General features: G+C 46.3%; 1 protein-coding gene across 4 annotated transcripts in view; it reads right to left on the bottom strand.

The window, feature by feature from the left end:
• The window catches only part of Lef1 (lymphoid enhancer binding factor 1), a 112,705-nt gene that overhangs the window by 34,301 nt on the left and 55,136 nt on the right, over positions 1-23,268 (bottom strand). For all 4 annotated transcript variants that reach the window (XM_036191230.1, XM_036191231.1, XM_036191233.1 and 1 more), the window contains exon 4: positions 1,634-1,766. In XM_036191230.1, coding sequence (XP_036047123.1) covers positions 1,634-1,766 — 133 coding nt within the window. The remainder of the gene's footprint in view (positions 1-1,633; positions 1,767-23,268) is intronic.

Below are 23,268 nucleotides of genomic sequence, written 5' to 3'. Positions count from 1 at the left end.
AATGGAAGGGTTTCCAAAGATAGTTTCTATTTTCTGGGTATTTCTGACTAGGGCTCCTGTATTGACATGATGTTGTTATCCCCTCCCACCCCAGATAAAGCTGACTAGCCTATGGGAACATCGACATCAGTGACTCTGGTCTCTAGTTGGGGTACATGATATACACTGAGGAAGCCAAAAGAATAAAGCAACAGATGAGTTAGTTCAGGTTGAGGGGGGGGGGCAAAGTATGCAAATGGTATCATATAAACTCAATAGTATGTAAATGAGCACCTTCAAACCACAGTTTACATATCCCCTGAGGTACCTGAAGATGAGTGCCTGAAGCCCAGGACAAACATGTAATTAAAACCAGTATACCCACATTAAAACAGCTAGAAAGCGTGTATGGAATACACTGTAAAAATCACAAAATTTAAAAAGGGAAACAGGGACTAAAGAAAGCAGAGAACTAGCTGCTCACCCCACTGGGCCCTTCTTTAAACACACCCAGAGAAGTGATAAATTAGGATTACACAAAGCAAGGGGGAAGGTAAACAACCAGGGAGTCATAAATATGTTTAGCAGGTTATAAACTGTTGTTCCAATTTCACCTGTCCTAGACTTTTTCAGAGAAAAACCACTCAAAAGCAATGTGTTGGGTTTTTTGTTTTGATTTGGTTTTTTCAAAACAGAGTTTCTCTGGGTAGCCCTAGCTGTCTTGGAACTTGCTCTTGTAGACCAGGCCCAGCTCAAACTCACAGAGATCCACCTGCCTCTGCCTCCCAAGTGCTGGGGGATTAAAGGTGTGCGCCACCATACCTGGTGTGTGTGTGTGTGTGTGTGTGTGTGTGTGTGTGTGTGTGTGTGTGTTTTCTCATTATAAGATTAAACAAATGATAGCCAAGACTTCTAAATCTCCAATCTCTTTTCACTCATATTGGCAGAGTCTGCAGATGTGTATTCCAGCTCAGACCTGCTGTGAGATTATGAGCCACACTAGACAGCTTACATGATGGCTGGAGACAGCCAAAGATACTCAGACTCACCATGCAGAACAGTATGCTGGCTTTGTGATTATTAAATGGGAAACTCCAGAGATGAATAATTTTATACATTTTCAACTGAGTGCATGATGAGATTTTTGGCTTTATGTTCTCTGCCTAGGATATATGGACCCCATGTCCATCTGTGAAATAGGAAAGAGAAATCCTGGCTAGCTGTGCTGTTCCTTCTCCAACTGCAAGAGTTATGGCCACAGTTTATGATAAAGGATAAATGATAGAGAAAACGGATTGAATTTGGGGCTCGCATATTCGGTGGGCATGAGGAGGGCTTGAAAAATACCCCTGTAGATACTTCAGCATTTGGCAGCGAATGGAGCTTTAGTCCATTTGTACCATCTCCTGGTTTGTCTTGTGGATCAAAGGCTTTTTCAGATCCGTCACTTGGGACATGATGGTGTTCCACTTCTGTTTTATTGTTTTTGGTTTGGGTTGTTTTCTTTTGGTGAAAAAATTAAAGCAACAACACATTTTCACGGGTTTCTGAAGAACTGCCACCCAGCTGCCTGTATCTTCAAGTGCATTTCTGACTCACACTGGGCAGTGGCACCAGGGCTCAGGAGACATGATTGCGGGCCAGACGTGCTTACCTTGCTTGGAGTTGACATCTGATGGGATGTGTGACGGGTGTGATCCTGGAGAAAAGTGCTCGTCACTGTAAGTGATGAGGGGGGTGAGAGGGTGGACCGCGTGAGATGGCTGCACCACCGGAACTTTATTGGACTGCAAAGTAACCACAAGGCCAATGTTAGTACGGCCTCCCGACTCTCGTCTCCTCTCCCCAAGAGGAGAGGTCACACAGGAGCAGTCCAAAAGGGACACAAGAGCCACGCAGTCCTGACCAGCTGCCAGCATTTCTATGGCAAACAGTTTTAAGGACAAGACTACCCCACAAAGAGGCTGATGGTGACCTCACCAGTGGCCTGCACAGGTTATCTGGCTTCCCCGTGCTTTGCAGGACCTGAACCTCTGGACACACACGTTCACACTTCCTTCTCCTCCCCTCCCTACTTTCTGTTTGCGAAAGAGCTGCTAGAGCAGAGTTGTGATCTACAAGCTCTCCACTCATTACCTGTGTCCAGCTGTAAAAGACCATTCAAGGAAAAAACTCTCCTTTGAACAAATTAGCGATGAAATGTTGCTGACTTAAACAACTTCGTCAGCAGAGACTTATAATTTACAAGTCCATGATGCCTTAGCACATCTTTCAGAACTATGCTCTCTTCTTCATGTCTTGCAGCTTTGTCTGATGTGACCCCACTTGCTTTAGCTGCTACCCAGTCGTCTGATGCTCCTCCGGCTTCCACGAGAATCCACAGTCTCACGTTTAATTTCACAACATAAAAATAACAGTCTGAAAGAACACTTTAAATTACTAACATTGTACATTTTCACATACTTCAGCAGGACACTATGCCTGTAACCCTAGCACTCGAAAGGAAGGAACGAGTGTGGGAGGCTAGCCTGGGCTACAGAGAAGCCTCATTTTAAAAACAAACAAATGAACAACAGCAGGGCTGAGATGGCTCAGTGGGCCAAGCTGCTTGCTGGGTCAGCATGACATCCTCCTGAGTTTGGTTCATCATAAAAACCCTGGTGTGGCGGAGCGCGCCTGCAGTTCTGGCATTGGGGGAAAGGAGATAGCCCACCAGTCCAGCCAAAATGATGAGCTCCACGTTCACTGAAAAGCTTTGTCTCAAAGATGAGATGGGGAGTGAGAGAAGACCCCCAACATTGACCCAGTGTGTGCCTGTGGAGGCAAGTGTACCTGCCTGCACAGGCATACAGACACACTGACTACACTGTGCGTACAGTGTGTGTGTGTGTGTGTGTGTGTTTTACAAGGAAACTTTGTTCTTTTGTACTGGGGATCCAACTAGGGCTTTGCACATGCTGTTTAAATCTGAGACAGGGCTTCAGAAAGTTACCCTGTCTGGGTTTGAACTCATGACAATCTTCCTGTTTCAGTCTCCCAGGTAGCTTACATCACCAGATCCAACTTACAAATTTTATTGAATTTGGAAGCCACAAACAATATAACAGTACATTAAAAAAAAAAAAAAAAAAGATTCAAATCCCGGGGGCTGGAGAGATGGCTCAGAGGTTAAAAGCACTGGCTGCTCTTCCAGAGGTCCTGAGTTCAATTCCCAGCAACTGCATGGTGGCTCACAACCATATCTGTAACGAGAGCTGGTGCCCTCTTCTGGCCTGCAGTCATACATGCTGTATACATAATAAATAAATAAATCTTTAAAAAAAGATTCATATTTGCATGGCATTTATAAAATCTGTGATTATTTTGATTGTGGCAAACTTAAAAGTCATCCTTCCCCTCAAGCCAGGTGTGGTGGGGCTTGTCTTTTATCCCAGCCTTGAGGAGGCAGAGGCAGGTAGGTCTCTGTGAGTTGAAGCCAGTCTGGTCTACAGAGCAACTTCCAGGCCAGCTAGGGTTACATAGTAAGATGTATCTCAAAAACAAACAAACAAATAAATAAAGTTTGGTGTGTTCAAGAAAGTGCTTACTAAATGAATCAGTAGGGTAATGACTTCAAACAGGCTGAACATTAGGACGACCATTTTAAAAGAAACTTTAGCTAGTTAACAATATAACGTATTAGTGCATGCATACGTGTGTGTGTGTGTGTGTGTGTGTGTGTGTGTGTGTGTGTGTGCAAAGAGGAAGATGGGGAGGACAGACAGATGGGAGGGAAGGAAGGTCTTACTATGTAGAGTCTCTTGCATCAGGCTCCCCAGTGTCAGACTTAGCAGTATGTGCCACCATGTCCCATCCTTAACACACTGTCCTCTTGAAAACCAGGTGAGTTAACATGTAGTGAGTAGCCATCCCAGCCTTGGCCTGGAAGTTCCAACCCCCACTGAGGCTTCGGTAATGGTCACGCCCACAAGGCGGGGCTGAGAGAGGAAGCTGAAGACCCAGGATCAAGAGGAGAGCGCTCTCTTGGTTCTGGGACCCTGGACGCTGGAGGTGGATCGAGCAGAGTTCTCCAGAGAACACCGCCGGACTGCGCCATACCTTTGCCAGACCCTACAACCTATCCCTTCATTTGTAAGTTACCCCACAAAATAAACCTCCCTTTTAACTACGTGGAGTGGCCTAAATAATTTCACCAATATTAACCTTCATAAAGTAATTCATATAATTCCACTTCAAACCATGTTACATACGGTAAGTGCATACAATTTTATTCACAAATAACAACAATGAAAGGAAAAAACAAAACAAAAACAAAATCCCTCCCCACTCCCCCAAAGAAGGGGACTGTAACACAATCACACACATGTAAAAGGTGGCTCTGATTTTTAACCATCTACTAATTAAAGCATCCCCCAGGAGGATGTGCGGCTAGAAACAACAATGATGAGCAGCCCAAGAGTTCAGAGAAAGGGAGCATAACGAACTCACCAGCTCAGGCATGCCTTCACCGTAATTAGTTTGAACTAGTGACATTTTACTGGGCTATGCCAGGCTAAGATTAATGTGAAAGGAGTTTCTCAAGAAGTAAATAATCATATTAAAAAGAAATCGAGGAAGTGGGCTGACCTGTGTCCCGATGTGAACTGTTCAAATGTACAGCCATGTCTCGATGGCTGAGGGACTCCACAATACACTTTCATATGGGGTACACTTACGGTGCACACTTTTAATTTGACGCTTTTTACCAATGAAGCACCAGAAGTATCTGATTCAACACAAAATGACCAACAACAATCCTGGTGATGCTTAATGCTCTTTACACTGTCATTACAACCCCCGCCCCAAAGAAACTCATGTGGCCCAAAACAGTAAAGGTAAAAAGTCACACTTTTTTTTTTTTGGACAATGATAGGATTTCTACAGTGCTTACTATAACAACCCTAAAAAAAAGTATCTTTGTAGATTGCTGGGCAATTATGCTTCTGCTTGATAATTACCAGGCCCTCTCTAATGGCAACCTTCGCACGGCTCATCTAGCCCTTGGCATTTATTAAATAGAGCACCATTATCAAAGCCACACAATTTTTCTCTACATATATTAACACAAACATCTATGCATATAAATGTGCAAAGGCTTAAAAATACTTTAATGCTTTTCAAGTGTTAATGATGTCATTTACTAAATATGTAAGAGGGGCCTCCGAAATACAAGGAACTCAGAATGCTAGAGAAGGCAGGCCAGGCAGGGACAAAAATCAAACTATTTTTAAAAGCAGAATGACAAAAAACCTCTTTACTTCCCAAACTTGAAAACGAATACATTTCAACTCTAGTTTAGAATAACTACTCTGACTCTCGGATTGAAAGACTCAAAAGAAGTGTAATTGCCAACTAATCAACAAAGATATTTTCTTAGGGTTGTTATCGCCAGCGCTGCAGAGATCTTCTGGAAGGATCTCTCTATTTTGCATGCCTTTCTTGTCTCCAGAGCACCACCCTTAGGAACTCGCATTGGCAGGCAGCATTCCTTAATGTCTGACCTGTCCCTCCAGCCATACAGCTCAGGCTCTGGTGCCATGAATTTTTGCTAAATTATGCTATCCTTGCTCTCCTCTTAATTTTACGGTTTTCAACACAGATTTGCTTTCCTGTGGGAAGGAGATAAGAGGCTAAGGATTTTAATTTAAGCTCTGGCCTTGTCTTATATTTTGCGAGATGGATAGCACACGCGGCACCAGTAGGCGCGTTAACGGCAGCGTGGATTACGTCCCTTTTTGTGGCCAAAAATAAAAGTCACATGAAATCTCAATACTATGTGTGAGCAGAATTCTAAGGCCTCCTGAAGACCATTTCCACGATGTGTGTAAATGAAGCAATGTGGATTCAAGCTATGCAGAAGCTGCCTACTGGCCTGCTGTCCTCGGTCCTAAATATGTGACACAATGAACACAAACACTGTCAGAACGTGGGCCCTGCAACTTGGGTTAAGTTCTGAGACAGAAAACAAATTCAACCATTCTCAAGTCTGCTCTTCTCATCTCCAAAGGGCCCAGTGTATTTTCTGGGAAGAATTACAAAACCACTACCTAAGTCTATCTTACAGGAACATTATAGGCTGTGACACATGTATGTGGGTGCAGGTGTGTCCACTTATTAAGTGTCGGAAAATTTCCCAAGCACTATTATAGCACTGATAATGCAGATGTGGTCTCTATTATCATACAGCTTATCTTCTAGGGGCCTGGAGGCTGGAGACGAACCATACGTTTAAAAAACAGAAATAAGATAGATCTGAAATGCAAGCATCACGTGATGTGGAGTGGACAATGGTGGAGGCAGCATAGCTCTAGTCCTGGGCCTTTGCATCCTGGTAAAGTTGCAAGAAAGCTAAAGAGCAATTACAGTCCTGGCCTCTTAAGAGGTGGGAAAGAGAAGTAGAGATCCCCAGAGGGTGGGCAGTGAAGCCAGGACCACTGGCAATACTGAGGGAACAGCCCAGCCAGCCCAGTCAACACAGTGGCGGTAGGGCCCCCGATAGGGCCCCGGGGACACCTCCTACACAGGCTCCAAGCTGCAGGGAAATCAAATGACCCTTCAGCACCCTCTCTTCATTGAGTACTGTGCACACGGTGCTTTCCTCCATGTAAGTCTGCTGAGAGGGAGACTTTCTTCTTCTTCTTCTTCATTCATGGGCACAGTCAGGTAAATCTGACTTTCCGGTAGAGAATCAGCAGATATTCCCAATATGTGTTCCTAATTTTGTTATCCCTGATGGCTGGGATGCATAATCAGGCCATCTTTCTGAGACACCCTGGAAACTCCCAGGCTTCCCAATCTATCGCTTGGCGATGTTTAGTTAACCTCCTTAAGCCCGCAAGGCAGGAAGTGGCAGAGCGAGACCAAACACGGCCCCTAAATACACCCGTGGGTGAGTAAAGGGAAAGGAATGGGACGGGACAGCGGGTACTAGAAGGACAGAAACATACAGGGGAGGGGGCTGCGAAACAGCTGTCCTCCTGTGCTCAGTACTCACACATGGCTGTTTAGAAAACCAGCGGAAGCATTTCCCCGAGCTTGAAAGCTAGCATGTGGAGCCTAACAGTAGCGGGGACTAACGCTGATCGGGTGCTTACTGTCCACTGGTTAGCACTTTGTCCGAAAGCCCCTCCGAGTCAGGTGAGATTAGTGCCCCCTCTTACAGGTTAGGCAACTACATGGAGGCACTCAACAACTCTCCCATGGGCATGCAGCGAGCGTGGCAAAGTGCACGCAGTCTGGCTCTGGAAGCCAAGTTGTGTTCCCAGCATATGGTGTGGCCTTGGACTCTGAGCTGACCATCCTGGTCATAGCTGACGGCGTGTGACATCTCGGTGATGAGTCTGTGGTCTCTGTCCCGGGCCCAGGAAGTGCCTCAGACAAAGAGGCACCTCAGCAGAGGTGGTCAGAGCAGCAGAGGCTCAACAGCCACCTTTCTCTCCACAGCTGGAAAACATCCCAAGGCAGGGTGGCTGGCTGCCGCCCAGGCGGGACCCTGCAGGTAGGAACCGCTTTGGCATCACAGCCAATAAAACCCACACCTCCTGTGGAGATGAAGTGAGTGCCACTTAGGGATCTGAGAGCCATCTCCAAAGCCAGGTTCCCAGAAATGACCCACTCACCACCAGCTGGCACTGGGGTGCCCTGAAAGGCGTCATCCCATGATGATGTGGTTCTGGGAAGGACTGACCGTGGTTCACCTCTCTCCCGGCTGAGGCCCTGGGCCTGCTGGGAAGTGGGAGAACTGGGGGAGTGGCAGGTCCACCTGATAGTCTGTTTCCAGATTTCAGCTAAACCCACAGCTTGGGATCTAACCTTGCACAAAGCTGGTGCATGTTACTACAATAGCCTGCGCATTTTATCAGTGGTGTTCTCAATTAAAATTTGAATGCAGGGAAACTTGAGCAGACACTCTACCAGCTTACCAAGGTGAGAAATGGCACCTGGCCTCAACCCTCACGGTGGGATTTTACTATTGATTACACTCCCAAGAAGTCTGGTACTCCCTAAATGCGGCTCTGTGACTTCACTGTCTTCTCGTGCCTTCTGAGAACCACAGTCCCAGCCTTCTCACAGAGAGATGAAGTAACCCATGAACAGGACACACTGAGTTCCTCGGTCAACTAGTTTGTTGTTCTGTCCAAAATACTCTCGACCATCCTGCAAAGCCAAGCACTGGGCCCAGGTCCGGTGTGGCTTTCACATCCGAGCGCATCACCGCCCTGAGACAGCAGTTTCTTTCAGGTGAGGGGGGAGCCCCAGATCTCTCCATTCCTCACAGCTAGGTCTGGAGCAAAGCGGTCTTCTAGAGACCTTCACAGTCAAGCTATGGAGGCTTCTTCTGAGAGGAAGCAAGGAATATGGACTGGGTGCCCTGAGAGTACCTGTCATTACAGGAATACTTTCAGATGTGCTCTGGCACGTCTCCACCCAAGTGGCTATCATTACCCCGAGTTTACAGATGAAGGGGCTGAGTCCTTTTGAACACAGAGCTAAGTAGTAATTAGTGGACAGATGAGCTGCACTGGGGTTGGTTTGATACCCAAACCCTTGGTCTTCCTACCCCAGACTGCGGGTTGTCAATTCCTTCCCCCAACTCTGTTCCAAGCTACCAGTCAGGTGAGTGCAGTCCGCCATGCATCATGCAAGCATCTGATTTTAATAAAAACATCCCCCAACAGGAACAAATGGCGGCCTGGAGAAGGCTGCTGCTACCAGCAGATCTCCAACAGACTAGTGGATAAGCTGCTTTAAGACAAAGAAAAAAACAATAAAATGGAGTACCCGTGATTCTCCAGGCCATCATCAGGTGGTGACAGCACACAAGCTGTTACTTGATCCCAAGCCAGCCTCGCACTAGATGCTAAGATTCTGTTTCACAGAGAATACTAAAGTCTGAGAAGACAATGTATGTGGGATGACACTGAAAGTTAAGTCCCAAGACAGAATTGGAGTCCAAATCAGTGTGACTCCAAAGTCTACAGCTTGTAGACTAAGATCAAAACCAGGTGGTCCTGGCACCCTCTGGTTGTCAAATGTCAGCCACCAGTATCAATACAGTTTAATATTCAGACATGCAGGCACTGGGGGCAGAAATCATATCCTGGCGGGCATGTGTGAGTCGGGGTTCTTATACTTGGTAATCCACTTAGTTTCCCAGAATCTATTTCCTCATTTGCAAAACAGGTGGATATCAGCTCACAGGGTTGCACTGAGGATTAACAAGCAACACAAATAAAACATTGAGCTTGGGTCCTGCCACATCTGTTCTGTGGGTGCTCTGTGGAGTGATATGAAAAAAGGGCCTATAAATGAATCTAGACACTCCAAACTTCACCCCCACATGCAGGCACGCACAGCTGGTCACTGCTGCACGCAGGCACACGCAGCTGGTCACTACACTTGCTTTATTTTTCTATCAGAGCAGCTGCTAACACAGTAGATCCCATCTATGTTTAACGTACAGGCAGTTTCAAACTGTTTTACTCTGGGTAACCTTTACATTCTTAAAAACCACAAGATGCTGACAAACCTTTGTTTATGCAGATTTATCAAGAAACACTCATCATATTCAAAATTACAGTAAAAACCTAAAAATATTTAATTCATTTTAATATGGCAAACCTATCAGATAAAACATTTTATATAAAAACATCTTTTAAATAAGAATGAGAAGAATGGCACTGTTTACATATTTGGCCCCTCTCTTTAGTGTCTGCCTTAATAGAAGACATGAATTTTCATCCTGTGTTTTTACATGCAAATCTCCACTGTGATATGCCACATTTCAGTCCAACCTCACAGGTACACTCTTGCAATAGATTATTCTAGAACTTTTTCAGACCATCGTGGATCTCTTTCTCTGATACTAGATCAAAACCTGACAGGTGGAAGACTTTCTTGGTGGTTAGTCACAATGTACATCGCTACCTGTGACAATGTAGCTTCCTCCTCTTACCCACGTGTGACTTTATAATATGGTGCAATGGTCATTTAGAAAGTGAAAACATCAGAAGAGTTCACTGGGCTAAAACATTGCTTTACATAGTGTTGTGGAATATTAATTTAACTACGTAAAGATGCATTACATTTGTTTATGTTGCAGAATATTACTTAACTATGTAAAAATATGTTACATTTGTTTATGCTGCATTTGCTTAACTATGCAAAGATGAGTTACATTTGTTTATGTTGCATTTAATTATGTAAAGATGTGTTGCTGTTTCACCTTGCCTGCTTAAGGCACCTGATCGGTCTAATAAAAAGCTGAATGGCCAATAGCTAGACAGTAGAGGGACAGGCAGGGCTGGTGGGCAAAGGGAAAGAGAGAAGAGAATGAGAGAGAAAGAGAGGGAGATGCCCAGGGCCAGCCAGCCAAGCAGCAGACAGACAGTCAGACATGGAGTAAGACACACAGAATGAAAGGAAGGTAAAAAGCCCCGAGGCAAAACACAGATGAACAGAAACAGATTAAAATAAGCTGTAAGAGCTTGCAAGAAACGAGCATAAGATAAGGCCAAGCCTTCATAACTAACACTAAGTCTCCATGTCATGATCTGGGAGCTGGTTGGTAGCCCCAAAGAAAGCCTCTCCCAACAGTGTGACACCCCCATTCACTCAAGATCCCATCAAAAGCTTTAAGGCCTGAGAAGAGATACCAAGCTCACAGTAGTATGCATCAATTTTCAAAAATTCTAGTTTTTGTTTGAAAGCTTAATTTTTTTTTTCTTAATCACCGGCAGTGAATTATGTCAATTGTTTTTGCATTGCACGACAGTCTGCTCATTTGTGAGAAAATATCTGTCAGACACCAGCGTTGGAAGAACCACAGCTGCCTTTCACTTACACGCTTGGAGGTCAAAGGTTAAAAAGTTGATCATTTTAACTGACTTACTAAGGGTATCAGTGACATCCGACCTTTCTGGCAGCACAGTGCCGAGTGCAGCGACTAGACACGTCACCGCCGGCTGTCTTATCCGACCAACCCTGCTTTCGCAGCACCAGTGTAGCGCAAGTGCCCACACGGTTATAGAGACGAGGGAGGCTTTCTGTTGCCCCGAGACCTGCTTTGACCCAGGGATCCCTGAGTTTGGAGCACACCTTGGGAGCCGACGTCTGTAGTGAAGAAATAGCATGCGACTCACTGTCGTGTGCAGGTGATGCAGGCCAGCTGGTGCAAGGCATTATTCAGGTGACTTCAGGAAGCAATTACTTCCTCATGGCTTACATCTTTGGGATAGTTTTGGATAGGGAAATGACACTTTATACCTCTGCTACCTTGTGCTGTTGCGATGTGTCTGTGAAGCTGTTTTCTCTCACTAAGAAGAGATTGGCACTAAGTGATTTTTATCCTTAGCATTGAACCAATACTGTCACTATCTACATCTTGTGACTGTCTGAACAGGCCTTCAACACTGTCAAGTCAACCCCTTTTAGGGAAGAATGAATTCATACCTTTATGTTACAGACAAGGACTTCTGTCTATCTTCTTTTTCTGTTGTGGCATGAAAAATTACACCACCATTATCTATCGGCAGTTTCCGAGGAGCAGGGCTTTGGGCCAGTCTGACCAGGTTCTCAGCCCAGGGAAGCGCAAGGCTTGATGTTCCCATTTCTTTCCCTTCCCACCTTCTTGTGGGATGTTTGCGGGGAAACACCCACATTTCTTAACAAGTGGTCCTCTCCATCATAAAGCCGGCAATGGTGTGTCAAAATCACTCAGGTTTTTCAGTCTCGTAACTTCCTTTTCCAGGACCTGCCCAGAAACCTCCACGCTTCTCTAAAGGGCTCACGTGACTCTCCCAAGTCACTCTAGTAACTTGTTTTCTGGTGTTAGGTAGAGGAGGATGAAGGAAAGGGGTAGTAGCATCACTAAGACCAATGAAAAGCCAGCCAGGGAGCCTGCTCAGTGGATAGAGCACCTGCTCTCAAGCGTGGGGACACCAGCTCGGATCCCCCACGCAAGCAAGCAAGTAAATGCTGGTGGGTGTGGTGGCCTACCTGTAATCCAGCAAGCAGAAGACAGAGACAGCATGCTTGGAGCAAGCCAGCTAGCTAGCCAGATCTGGGGGCTCTGCCTCGGTACATACATACTTAAGTGGAGAGCAGTCAAGGAAGACCCATGCACGTGCGTGCACACACACCTGCACACATGTACACCCACACACACAAACACACACAGAGGAAACATCAGTTTCCCACTTTCCCCTGGTGCCAGCCTTTGCAGATAAAAATGAAGAGCCATCACACACCATTCGCTGCTGTGATTGTTCTGATTATAAAGTTTGGAGGTCATCTCGTTTTTTGTGTTTCTTTGTTCACACGGAGGCTGTAACTTCAAGTGTGTGCTACTCATCTGCACCAGAAAGAAGGAACAAGAGGTAGGATGTGCATGCCCTTCCTTCCTCCCACATCCGGGAAATCAGGCAGAACAGTGGGGGAGGGTGCCTTCCACATGAACTGCAGGGTCAGAGCTGAAGGGGCAGCAAGGAGGAGGGCATATTCGCATGTGTGTGCAGACCACCTCTTAGGAAAGGTTATGTCAGAGCTGACACTTTCACTTACACGGTCTGACTCCTGGGGTGCCTGGAAAGACACAGGAGTGTGAGACGACACTTCAAGAGAGGGGGTGGAGAGAAAGGAGGAGGAGGAGCAGGGGGAGGGAAGGGGAGGGGAGGGGAGGGGAGGGGAGGGGAGGGGAGGGGAGGGGAGGGGAATGAAAAGGCTGTTGGATGAGTGAGACAAGGAGGTTTAAGTTTTCCTTACTTTTCCTTGGGGAGTATTGTGTTTAGTGGGTGTGACCTCACACTTCATTCTACCATTGGATTCTGCCTTAAACTAGTTCTTTACTGCATCTTGCTCCAGCCTTACTGTATAACAGTAACCAAACAGCAGTCTAAGAACTTACCCCTCCCTACAAGCTACCAAAGGCTGCTTTCCTGGACCAGGCGTGGCCATGGCTCTCCTGCCTCTTCCCTTCTTGGGTTCTTTGGGTGATGTAATCATGTTACTCTTGCTTAGACCTTGTATTTTCAACCCTGTAAAATTTAGTCTTCAAGGACGTGTAAAGATTTCGGACCAAACTCCTCACGGTGCTGCCAAATCCCATTACAGCTAATCCAAAACCAAAGACTTCTCTCGAACCAATAAAGTAGGGGGAGCGTCTTGTGGTCCTGCTCAGGCAGGGAGCATGTTGTCATCACCGCCAACATTAACCTTCAGCCTCCCCAAAGGATTTCTGTGAGTTAGGGTCTCAGCAGGGTTAGTGGGGGAACACAGTCATGTGCAGAGAGGGACATCAAGATTAACACAGGAGAGAAGTCAGCTGACAGAGAAAGACAGGGAACCCGTCCCCGACTGGGCTACAGCCAGCAGAGCATGTGTGAGAAGAGCCCATGACACATAGACTCTGCAGAAGACAGGCTGTGCACATGACCGAGAGGACCAGACCTCATGCTGAGGTGTTCCTCTGACTGTCTGTCCTCCCAGCTCAGCAGTACACTCCCACTCTTGGGAGTGCCTCCATTGACTATTTTTTCTTAACAAACTGTCCCTATCTCTATTACAAGCTCCCCAACAATTACAAAGTGGAAGGCCATTCACCCCGGTTATTTATCATGTCTACGAACCTGAGCATGCTTCCCATCTGCTCAGGAGGACTAAGCTTTGCTGGGATCACATCTGCTCTAGGCCACACTCCCACGAACCAGTCACTGGGGAAGAAAGTTGGAGATCACCAAGGGTGATCACTTACTCTGGGAGCCCAAAAGGGGAGCCACTGTTCTCAGTCACTGGAGTCTGTAAACAGAGAGACTGCGGTGAAGCCTTGTAACAGAGGGAAGACCAGGGAGGCATGAGACTAACTTCTAATGGTGTGACACTGTGACATCACCATCTGACTGATTTCACAGCCTTTGGCACACCCCTAGTGTCTGAGTGCACCACTATTTTTCATGAAGGGAACCAGAGTCAGTCAAGATAAGCAGCCACAGAACCCAAAACAGACCTGAGATTTCCTGTGCTAGAGGTAACGCATCCTAAGTAAGGTGATACAGTGGCTAATTCTGAGGCCAGAAAAGGGATGAAGCGGCATGGGTGAAAGGCTGGCTGGAGTCTCAGGAGGCAAGATCAACAGCTGGAGGAGGCCTGGGGACCTAGAGGTGCTTGTATGTAGAGACCTGTCCACCGTGGAGGTTCACAGCACAGAAAGATATCAAATGGTCTGGATCGTGGACACTAGAAACCACATTTAATCACAGATCTGTGGATTGGAATGGGGGGTATGGTTTAATTAGGGGTGGGTGGGGGACAGAATGTGCTGTGGTCCCATGATTAAAAAACACTCTCACATCCCAGGAGCGAAGTACTTAGCTCTTGACTGCACAGTAACTAATTAGTACTGGCACGCTCAAGTCTAGCCAGCGTGGTGTCGGCAGTATCTGGAGGAGCACTGATTGGTTTTTGTCAATGTGACACAAACCAGAGTCACCTGGCTAGACACTCAGTTGAGGAATTGCCTCCATCAGACTAGCCTGTGGGGCATTTTCCTGATTAATGATTGATGTGGGAAGGCCCATTCACTGTGGGCAGTGCCATCCACCCCAGCCAGCAGTCCCGGGTAGTATAAGAAAGCAAGCTGAGCAAGTCTCTGTCTCTCCTTCAGTTTCTCGGCTTTCCACGGTGACAGACTGTAACGTGTAAGCCAAATAAGTCTTTTCCTCGCCAAGTTGATCCTGAGTATGGTGTTTCGCCACAGCAACAGAAAGGGATGAATACAGCAGACAGGGGGGGGGGGGGGGAGGACAAGATAAACTAGTCAGAGATGGGTTGGGGGTAAATGTGGATCAAGATCTCCTCTGGGTCCCACACAGCGCTCAGTGTGAGCAAAGGCTGTGTTTACCCTTGCAATCCACCGATCACACCTCATAATGATGCTGGGCATCGGGGAAGGGCAGGATGCCAGACCTAAAGGGCACTGCTCCAGGGTAGAGGGGGCATGGTTACAGCAAATAATGTCAAGTTCTGAAGCTCATCAGTCCTGAGGAGATCAGCCAGTTTTCCTGTTCCCAGTTTGAAAAATCTCTCCCTCTACCATCCGAGGATGGCTGACCCAGACAGAGTCTACAGCCCTCTTCCCTGAGTCTCACTTTTAGAGGGCAGAAGACCTCTGGATGGCATTCGGGATATCCAGGGAAAGATGCTCCAAGCCTGAGAGAGAACTATAGAACCCCTGGGGTGAGGTGGCCAGCTGGAGCTGACACATGGCCAAGGTCAGAGAAAACCCACAGCTACCCAGATGGACTGCAGATGTGTGGCGCAAAATTCCACAGGGGCGAAGCCAGCAGACTTACACCTAATTATGTCACAGTGAAAAGGATCCTTCCCACTTGAGTAACTATAAAAAGTACTTGCTTTACTTTAATTGGCTTATGTCGTAAAGTCAGGTGTGAGCCTGCGACATGAGCGATGCTTATGTAAGAATGTGTCATGGAGCCTCCACAACTGTGCTCAACGCTTCAAGTCTCAAGCCACCCCTGCTAATACCTAGGTGCCCACACGTGGGAAGAGTCCAGTCAAGGTCTGAGGGGGGGCCTTATTTTTTGCAGAGAAGTTGCTGAAGAGGCTTTTGGCAATCAAAGCGCGCGCACACACACACACACACACACACACACACACACACACACAAATTATTTTTATTAGAAGGTCTAGCACAAAAAAAGTGTTATCGATGAGCTGACACAGAGAAACATAAGACATTTTCTATGACCATTCAGACGAGTTGCTGACCGTGGAAAGCCAGCATGGAGGCATTCCTACAGACCTGCACTACCGTTAAATCATGGGCAGGGCTTGAGGCCTGCAGCCAGTACAAGGTTTGAGGGGCTGCTTGTGCAAAATGCACACTAGATTTCAAATAGCACTGACGTTACTTTTTTTTTTTTCTTCTCTTAAAAAAAAAAAAAAAAAGATCGTTTTCGGGGGTAGCAGTACTGAGATTAAACCGAGACTCACCCACGCCAGGCAAATGCTCTGTCACTGAGCCACACACTCAGCTGTACTTTTAAATATACTATTAAATAATACCAACATTAAAAATCAGTGTCTACTTGTTTGTTGTTCCTCGTTTGGTGTGGTTATGGGACAATTAAAAAATGACAAATACACTGTGTCACTTGTATTTTCGCTCCATGAGACAGGAAAGAGTCTAAGTATATGTGTCTCATGATCTCTAGCTATGTTATGGTTGTGTAGTTTGGTGTTCTTGTGGGACTAACAGTGGGAGTGGGGGCTGGCTCTGGCTCTGTTGCCTGCTCTTGGGACCCCTTTCCTCCTACTGGGTTGCCTTGCCCAGCCTTCCTGCAACTGGTTAGGCCATGTTTGGTTGATAGCCTTGGGGGGCCTGCTCTTTTCTGAAGGGAACCAGAGGAGGGGTGGATCTGGGGGAGAGGGGAGGTGGGGGGAGGGCCTGGGAGGAGAGGGGGGCAGGGGAAACTGCAGTCTGGATGTAATAAGTGAGAGAAGAATAAAAATATTAATAATAATAAAGTAGTAATATAGGGCCGGAGAGATGGCTCTGTGGTTAAGAGCACTTGCTGCTCTTACAAGAGTCCTGGGTTCGCCTCTCAGGATTCACTTCTCAGCACTCACATGGCAGCTCACAACCATGTACAACTTCAGTTACAGATTAGCTACACCTTCTTCTGGCCTCTGTGGGCACTGAATGCACATGGTACACATACATACATGCAGGCAAAGCGCTCATACACATAAATTAATTAATAACGTTTAAAGTAGTTACATAGCCATTTTCTAGGTTCCTTTTTTATGGAAAAGGAAAACTACGGATAAAGGACTGCAAATCATCAGGACATGGCATCACTTGCCTGTGACCCAAACACTTGGAGGCTGAGGGGGAAGGGGGAGAGAAGGGGAGAGAGAGAGAGGAAGCCTGGTGATGTCAATCTAAACTTGGATTTCAAGTCCTCTTCTAAGAGCCAGTTCAGGGGGGAAAAAAACAAACAAACAAACAAAAAAACCCCGTCAATTATGAAACATAAAGCATAAAGCTAGGTAACATCCACTACACCAATGAAAAACAATCTACCGCACGGAAGCAGTCTTGCACCGTTCTGAAAGGTCCCCATGAATGAATGTTACATCCTGTGGCGCCTCCTCAGCTAGGCCGAAACACACTTCAGGGAAAGACTGAAAGCTCATTCCCATTCACACCACCCACTCTACCTGGGAAAAAAGGCAGTTTACCTTGAATGAGAACGATGCTGTGACATCACCACTGTCACGGTGCGCTTATGAGTCAAGGGAAAAAGCACCTTTGGTTTTGGATTTAAAAAACAAAATCCTGAAATGAGTAAGAAATTGAGGCTGAAAACTTCAAACGGACAAAGTAGATTCCAATACTGGGGTTCTACATAGTTCTGCACATTCTGAGTCATTTTAAATGCCCGAAGAAGTCAAGCCAAGACACTCTCCTAAAATATATATATTATATATACACCTTTTAAAAGACTTCCAATTCTATTCCTATATTTTCAGGAAACAGGATCTTTCTATTTCTACACACAAAATCCTACAGCAGTAAAGGTGACAAGATCTACTAATTGTGTGCTATTAAAAAGGACACCACACTTCTGTGACTACAGACTCAGTCCAGCTCCATCTTGTGTTACTCAGCGTCAATGGGAAATGTCCTTCCTTGGTCCCTTTGAGTTGTCGTCATTTTTAGGTGTGCATGTGAGGAACTCAGACCAACACTTAAGGCCTGGTTGGTGGACCTTTCTTCAGGGCAATCTACACAGCCCTGAGTGTACGGTGGTGTCCTGGAGATACTGTTGGCTTGTTCTAGTGCAAGGCAACTCACTGCTGGACTTCCAGGGTTTTAAGAGCCTGTTATTGTGCAGGATGGAACCAGTCACAGCAGGATTATCTGCACTCTGGGAACTGGAGAACATGCAAAATGTTCTCCCAGGAGCTGATCACTTGGTGAACACTAAATCCTTCACTATGGTACTTATACAACACTCTTTCAATACTTGTTTCTCTTGATGACAAGCAACAGAAACAAAATCTTGGCCTTTGTCTAAACTACTCAAGAACAGAGAATCACAAAAATGGTCATTTGCCAAAACCTAGAATGCCCACTCTCAGCTGCAGGGGATGTGGTCACCAGTCCCTCGCTCCTCTGCCAGGCACACCCCTGCTGCTGGGCCTACCAGCCCTGAGGCTGAGGTACTGGACAGGTGGACACTCCCATGCACTGCAATGAGAACAGTGTAGACCAAACACAGTGAAAAGCACTTGATGCATGGCAGAGGGCCAGGAAGACAGCTCAGAGGTTGAAAAAGCCTGTGCAGTCCAAAGCAGATTCCCCAGAACTGTGGAGGACAGAAGACTCCTGAAGGTTATTGCCCTTTGACCTTCATGAGCACACTGTGCCATGTGTGTGCCCTCCTCCCCCCCACACACACACCACCATCGCCACCAACACCATACACATGTACATGTGCCCCCCATACACCATACACATATGAATATGTGCACACACACAGAAATCTTGTCTGTATGTACATCTGTGTACCCCACAGAGGCCAGAAGTGGGTGCCACAGACCCTTGGAACTTGAGTTACAGACACTTGTGTCCTGCCATGTGGGTGCTGAAACAGAACCTGGATCCTCTGGAAGAGTGGCCAGTGCCCTTAACCACTGAGTAACAGCTGAGCCTGATCTCCAGCTCAGTTATATATATATATATATATATATATATATATATATATATATATATATATATATATATATATTTTAAAGTTATCTGTAGAAATAAGGGTTGGAGCTCTGGAGATGAATCAGTTGGTTCAGTGCTCGCCAGGGCGTCAGGAAGGGCCTGAGTGCAATGCACAGCATGCATGATGAAAGCAATATCTGCAGGTGCTGGAGGGATGGAGACACAAGGTGGGCTCATCGGCCAGCCAGCCTGGCCACGTCAGTGAGTTCCAGGTCCAGCGAGAGACCTTCTGTCAAAAGGCAAGGTGGAGAACAATCTAGAGACCCTTGATATCAACTCTGACCTCCACATGTGCATCTACACACACATGCACTCATATGCACGCAAACACACACACACACACACACACACACACACACACACACACGTATGTGCTACATATAGAGAAGGAAATGAATTTTACACAAAAATGCAAAACTGAGGGCTGGAGAGATGGCTCAGAGGTTAAGAGCACTGGCTGCTCTTCCAGAGGTCCTGAGTTCAATTCCCAGCAACCACATGGTGGCTCACAACCATCTGTAATGAGATCTGGTGCCCTCTTCTGGCTGCAGGGATACATGCAGGCAGAACACTGTATGCATAATCCCGAAATAAATCTGTTTTAGAAACTGCAAAACCGAGACTATTTCGCCTGGCTATTGAACTGATGATTGGAACGTTAAGCCTGGGGGCAGTGCATCAGAGCAGCTGCCCAGGCCAAAGGCACAGAGGCTGGCCTTGGCTAGAGAATGCAAATGAGCAAGAGCTGAAAGGCTGTTGCATCGCTGCATGCTGACTCAAAGAATAAGTGCTCTCTCCAGGCTTAGGGAGTTTTGAAACTCTCCAGGCTTGTATTCTGGAGACAGAGATGGAAGAGCAAATCCATCTGTGGCCAGGATTGGAGGTTCCGGGGCCACTAACTGGATTTGAAGGCCAAGAACCGGGGTGTGGCTCTGGGTCCCACCTGCTACTGTGTGCAGTCTCCAGCAAATGGCGTCCTGCTCTCCTGCGCTTCCCTGCTGAGGGAGGGTAATGCTTTCCCTGCACTGGGTTTGTGTTAGGATCAGGTGAGATCACATACAGAAAGCACACTGCAAGAGTGCGAAAGCACCACGCCAATATGGTATCCACTCCACTTTGACCTACCGGAAGCCATTGCGATCCCTTCCCACACCGAGAACATTTAACCTCAGTCATCATGCAGGGCTTCAGTGAATACCAAGTGAATCTAAAGGCTTCGTGGGCTCCCGTTAGTCACCGTGCCTTACTGCTGACTGTCAGCCTACAGGACATCTCTGCTTTCTCATCAAGACAACTTTGTGGGAGAACGTGTTTTCTATGGCACAATGGGGTCCATCTATATACCTCAAGCTAGGTCATTGCTACATGCTGGTCCATCTGAATGTCAGTATTTTAAAGGTGCTTGAAGGGGTGACCAGCCACATAAGTTTAAGCAGAAAGTAGAAACATTTTAAATACTGGGAGAGCAACAAATGCAAGATAACCCACGAACACACCAGCTTGCAGAACAGAAATGCACTGAGAAAAAGCAGACAGGCAAGACCTTGAGTGCAACAATGTGATGTCAGTGGCTACAGCTGGTGAAAGCCGAAATCATGGGGTCAACAGACAGTAACATGGACACCCCTGTCATGTCTCCCATGCCCTTTCTAGCCCCGGCGCCCTGTGATCATCAGTTGAAAAGCTCTTGGGTTCCAATTCTCTAATATTCTGTAGTTTGTCCCCACACCCAGAAGTGACCCGGAAGGGAAGAAAACATGCTTTTTGGTGAGGAATGACTTCAGAACTGGGAATATTAAGAAAGTGGTTTTAAGAGATCAGTGCCACCAGGTGAGCCATGACTTGATGGCAACGAGTACTGGTAATCTAAAGGAGCCTAACAGAGTTTACAGAGCAACGTAAGTAAGACATTGGGAGCTGTGTTTCGATTATTGTCAAATTATTTCCAATGTCATTAAAATGAAAAACCCAGTTTCTTCCAGTAGACAAACCAGTGAGGTTGCGTTTATCTTAAAGGTTGAGGGACCAAGGCATGGGAACGACAGAAGAGATGTCTCCATCCTGTCAGAATTCCAACAAGGGTCACACCCCCGACAGGGCTCCCCAGCACTCCTATACCCCGAATCTACTCAGATCCCTGCCAAACCTAACCTCCCACAGACCCAGCTAACAGGTCTGTGGCTCAGGGGAGCTGGACTTCCCAGACCCAGGCAAGCGGCTGGGAGCTGGCACCCATCAGGACTCAGATGGTGGAGCCGACATGCAGGTTACAAACTCCATGATGTGAATGCTTGCAGAGCATGAGGCTTCCACAAGACACTGTGAAGGAGGAGGTCCCATCACATCCGGAAATCTAGCCTGGAGGTTTGATTTGAGTCCTTCATTTTTAAGGGCTAAGAGTGAGAGCCTGTCCCAGAAATCTAAAACCACAGTCAACAAAATAGCCATTCCAAGGAAAGGCTGCACAAAAACTTGGACCAAAAACTAGAAATAAACTACAACACCTCCAGATGTACAACCTTCAGAGATATGCGCATGCCATCCCAGAAGGAGACACTAGACTCTGAAAATAAACAACTTACAAGTCTCAGAAATCCCTGTGATTACAGGACTCATAAGCCCCTCCCTTCTCAATTTTATATAAACAATAAAGACAGCTACAGAACTGATACTCCCACCCTCTTTGCGGCCTCCAAGATGCGCAGAGAGCCGCAGGGAGCAAGGATGCTGCTTTTGTGAGCCCAGCCAGGTTAGGGTCACTTTTGGTGATGCAGCTTTGAGTTACCCATGTTCCTTTAAGTGACCTCTCACCCACACTCCCATAAGTAGCCCCAACACTCTTTGGTTTGGCAAGTTGTACTTTGTGGGGAATCATTACTTTCGTCTGTTGTTAGTTCCCTGTCTGGGATAAAAAGATATCTGTTCAGGTCTCTCCAGGAAAAGTCACCAACACTGTCTCATTTGGATTTCACGACTTCTCAGTAAAGAAGGTGTGCCGGGTGGCGGTGGTGCACACCTTTAATCTCAGCACTTGGGAGGCAGAGCCAGGCAGATCTCCATGAGTTCGAGGCCAGCCTGGTCTACAAAGTAAGTTCCAGAAAAGGTGCAAAGCTACACAGAGAAACCCTGTCTCCAAAAACAAAACAAAACAAAACAAAAAGAAGGAGTTAGTAGCCCCATGTCTCAGAGAAGAAAGCTCCGAATCCACAATCCCACAGAGAACACAGGGTTGGACTAACCCTGTTTCTGCCTCACTACACCATGGCAGAGCCTGCTGCCTGTCATCCAGGGGCAGCAGCCCCTCTCAAGCACAAGGGTCTCCCTAGGACAGCTGCAGGGGCACAGAGCCTCAGAAGCCTCAGACACGCCACTACCATCTGTGTTTATGCCCCAGAAATGGCCATGCAGGGTCATCTGAACATACTAGCCACCAGGGTCACCATTCAATAAATCACTCACAAGTCCCATGCTCGAGCCAAGCTCGTCAGTAACATCAAGGATTGTTCTGTTCAGAAAATTCCTAGGGGTTGGCGATTTAGCTCAGTGGTAGAGCGCTTGCCTAGCAACAGCAAGGCCCTGGGTTTGATCCTCAGCTCTGAAAAAAAAAAAATTCAAACCAAGCAGCACCAACGAGGAACTTCCTGCTTTCCCTGAATTGTCCAGGTTCATGCTAAGAATGACCGTTGTGAGGCTTTCAACTGAAGCAGGGCTCAAGGTTCCTGGTCAACTTTGTACCATTAGTTTTTAAAACAATTCAACCTTTCTGTCACCAGAATTGGAATGTGTCTTCAAAGGAACCTCACAATTACATCTTTAAATGTGAACAAGCTGTAAGCCAACGGTAAAGATTCTCCTGTTTAACATGACTTGTTTTTCCTTCTGCTAATGGCCCGTTTAATTGTGCTTTCTCTAAACAAACATGCTTGTTCAAGCCCTCCCTCACTCTATGTTTTTAATCGGCTCATGTTTAAAGCTTTAAAAGTATCCAAAACAGACAGAAAACTGTTTCACAGTTCCTCAAAAAGTTAAACATGAATTGCATTACCCAACAATTTTATTCCTAAGATCCAAGAGAGCTGAAAGCATTTATTCACACAAATAGTTATACATAAATATTCATATGCAGCACTACATATAATAGCCAAAAAGTAGAAACAACCCCAAAGACCTACAGACTGGTACATAAGCCACCTGTGGGATACACATGCCAAGGAATATTATTCAGCCATAAAAAATAAGTGCTGATATACAGTTGATGAATTTGAAAACATTTTAAGTGAAATAGACCAGATTTTAAAAGGCACATATTGTACAATTTCCCTTATGTAAATGCACAGAATTAGCAAATCCGTGAAAAACAATGAAAGGCTGTGACCACCTGAGACCGTGTTGACAAATGCCAACCATGCACATGTTATTGACACCCGCTGAATTGTAAGCTTTAAGTGGATTTT

Source organism: Onychomys torridus, chromosome 6, assembly GCF_903995425.1.
Source record: "Onychomys torridus chromosome 6, mOncTor1.1, whole genome shotgun sequence".
Taxonomy (NCBI): domain Eukaryota; kingdom Metazoa; phylum Chordata; class Mammalia; order Rodentia; family Cricetidae; genus Onychomys; species Onychomys torridus.
This window is presented reverse-complemented; position numbering and strand designations above follow the sequence as displayed.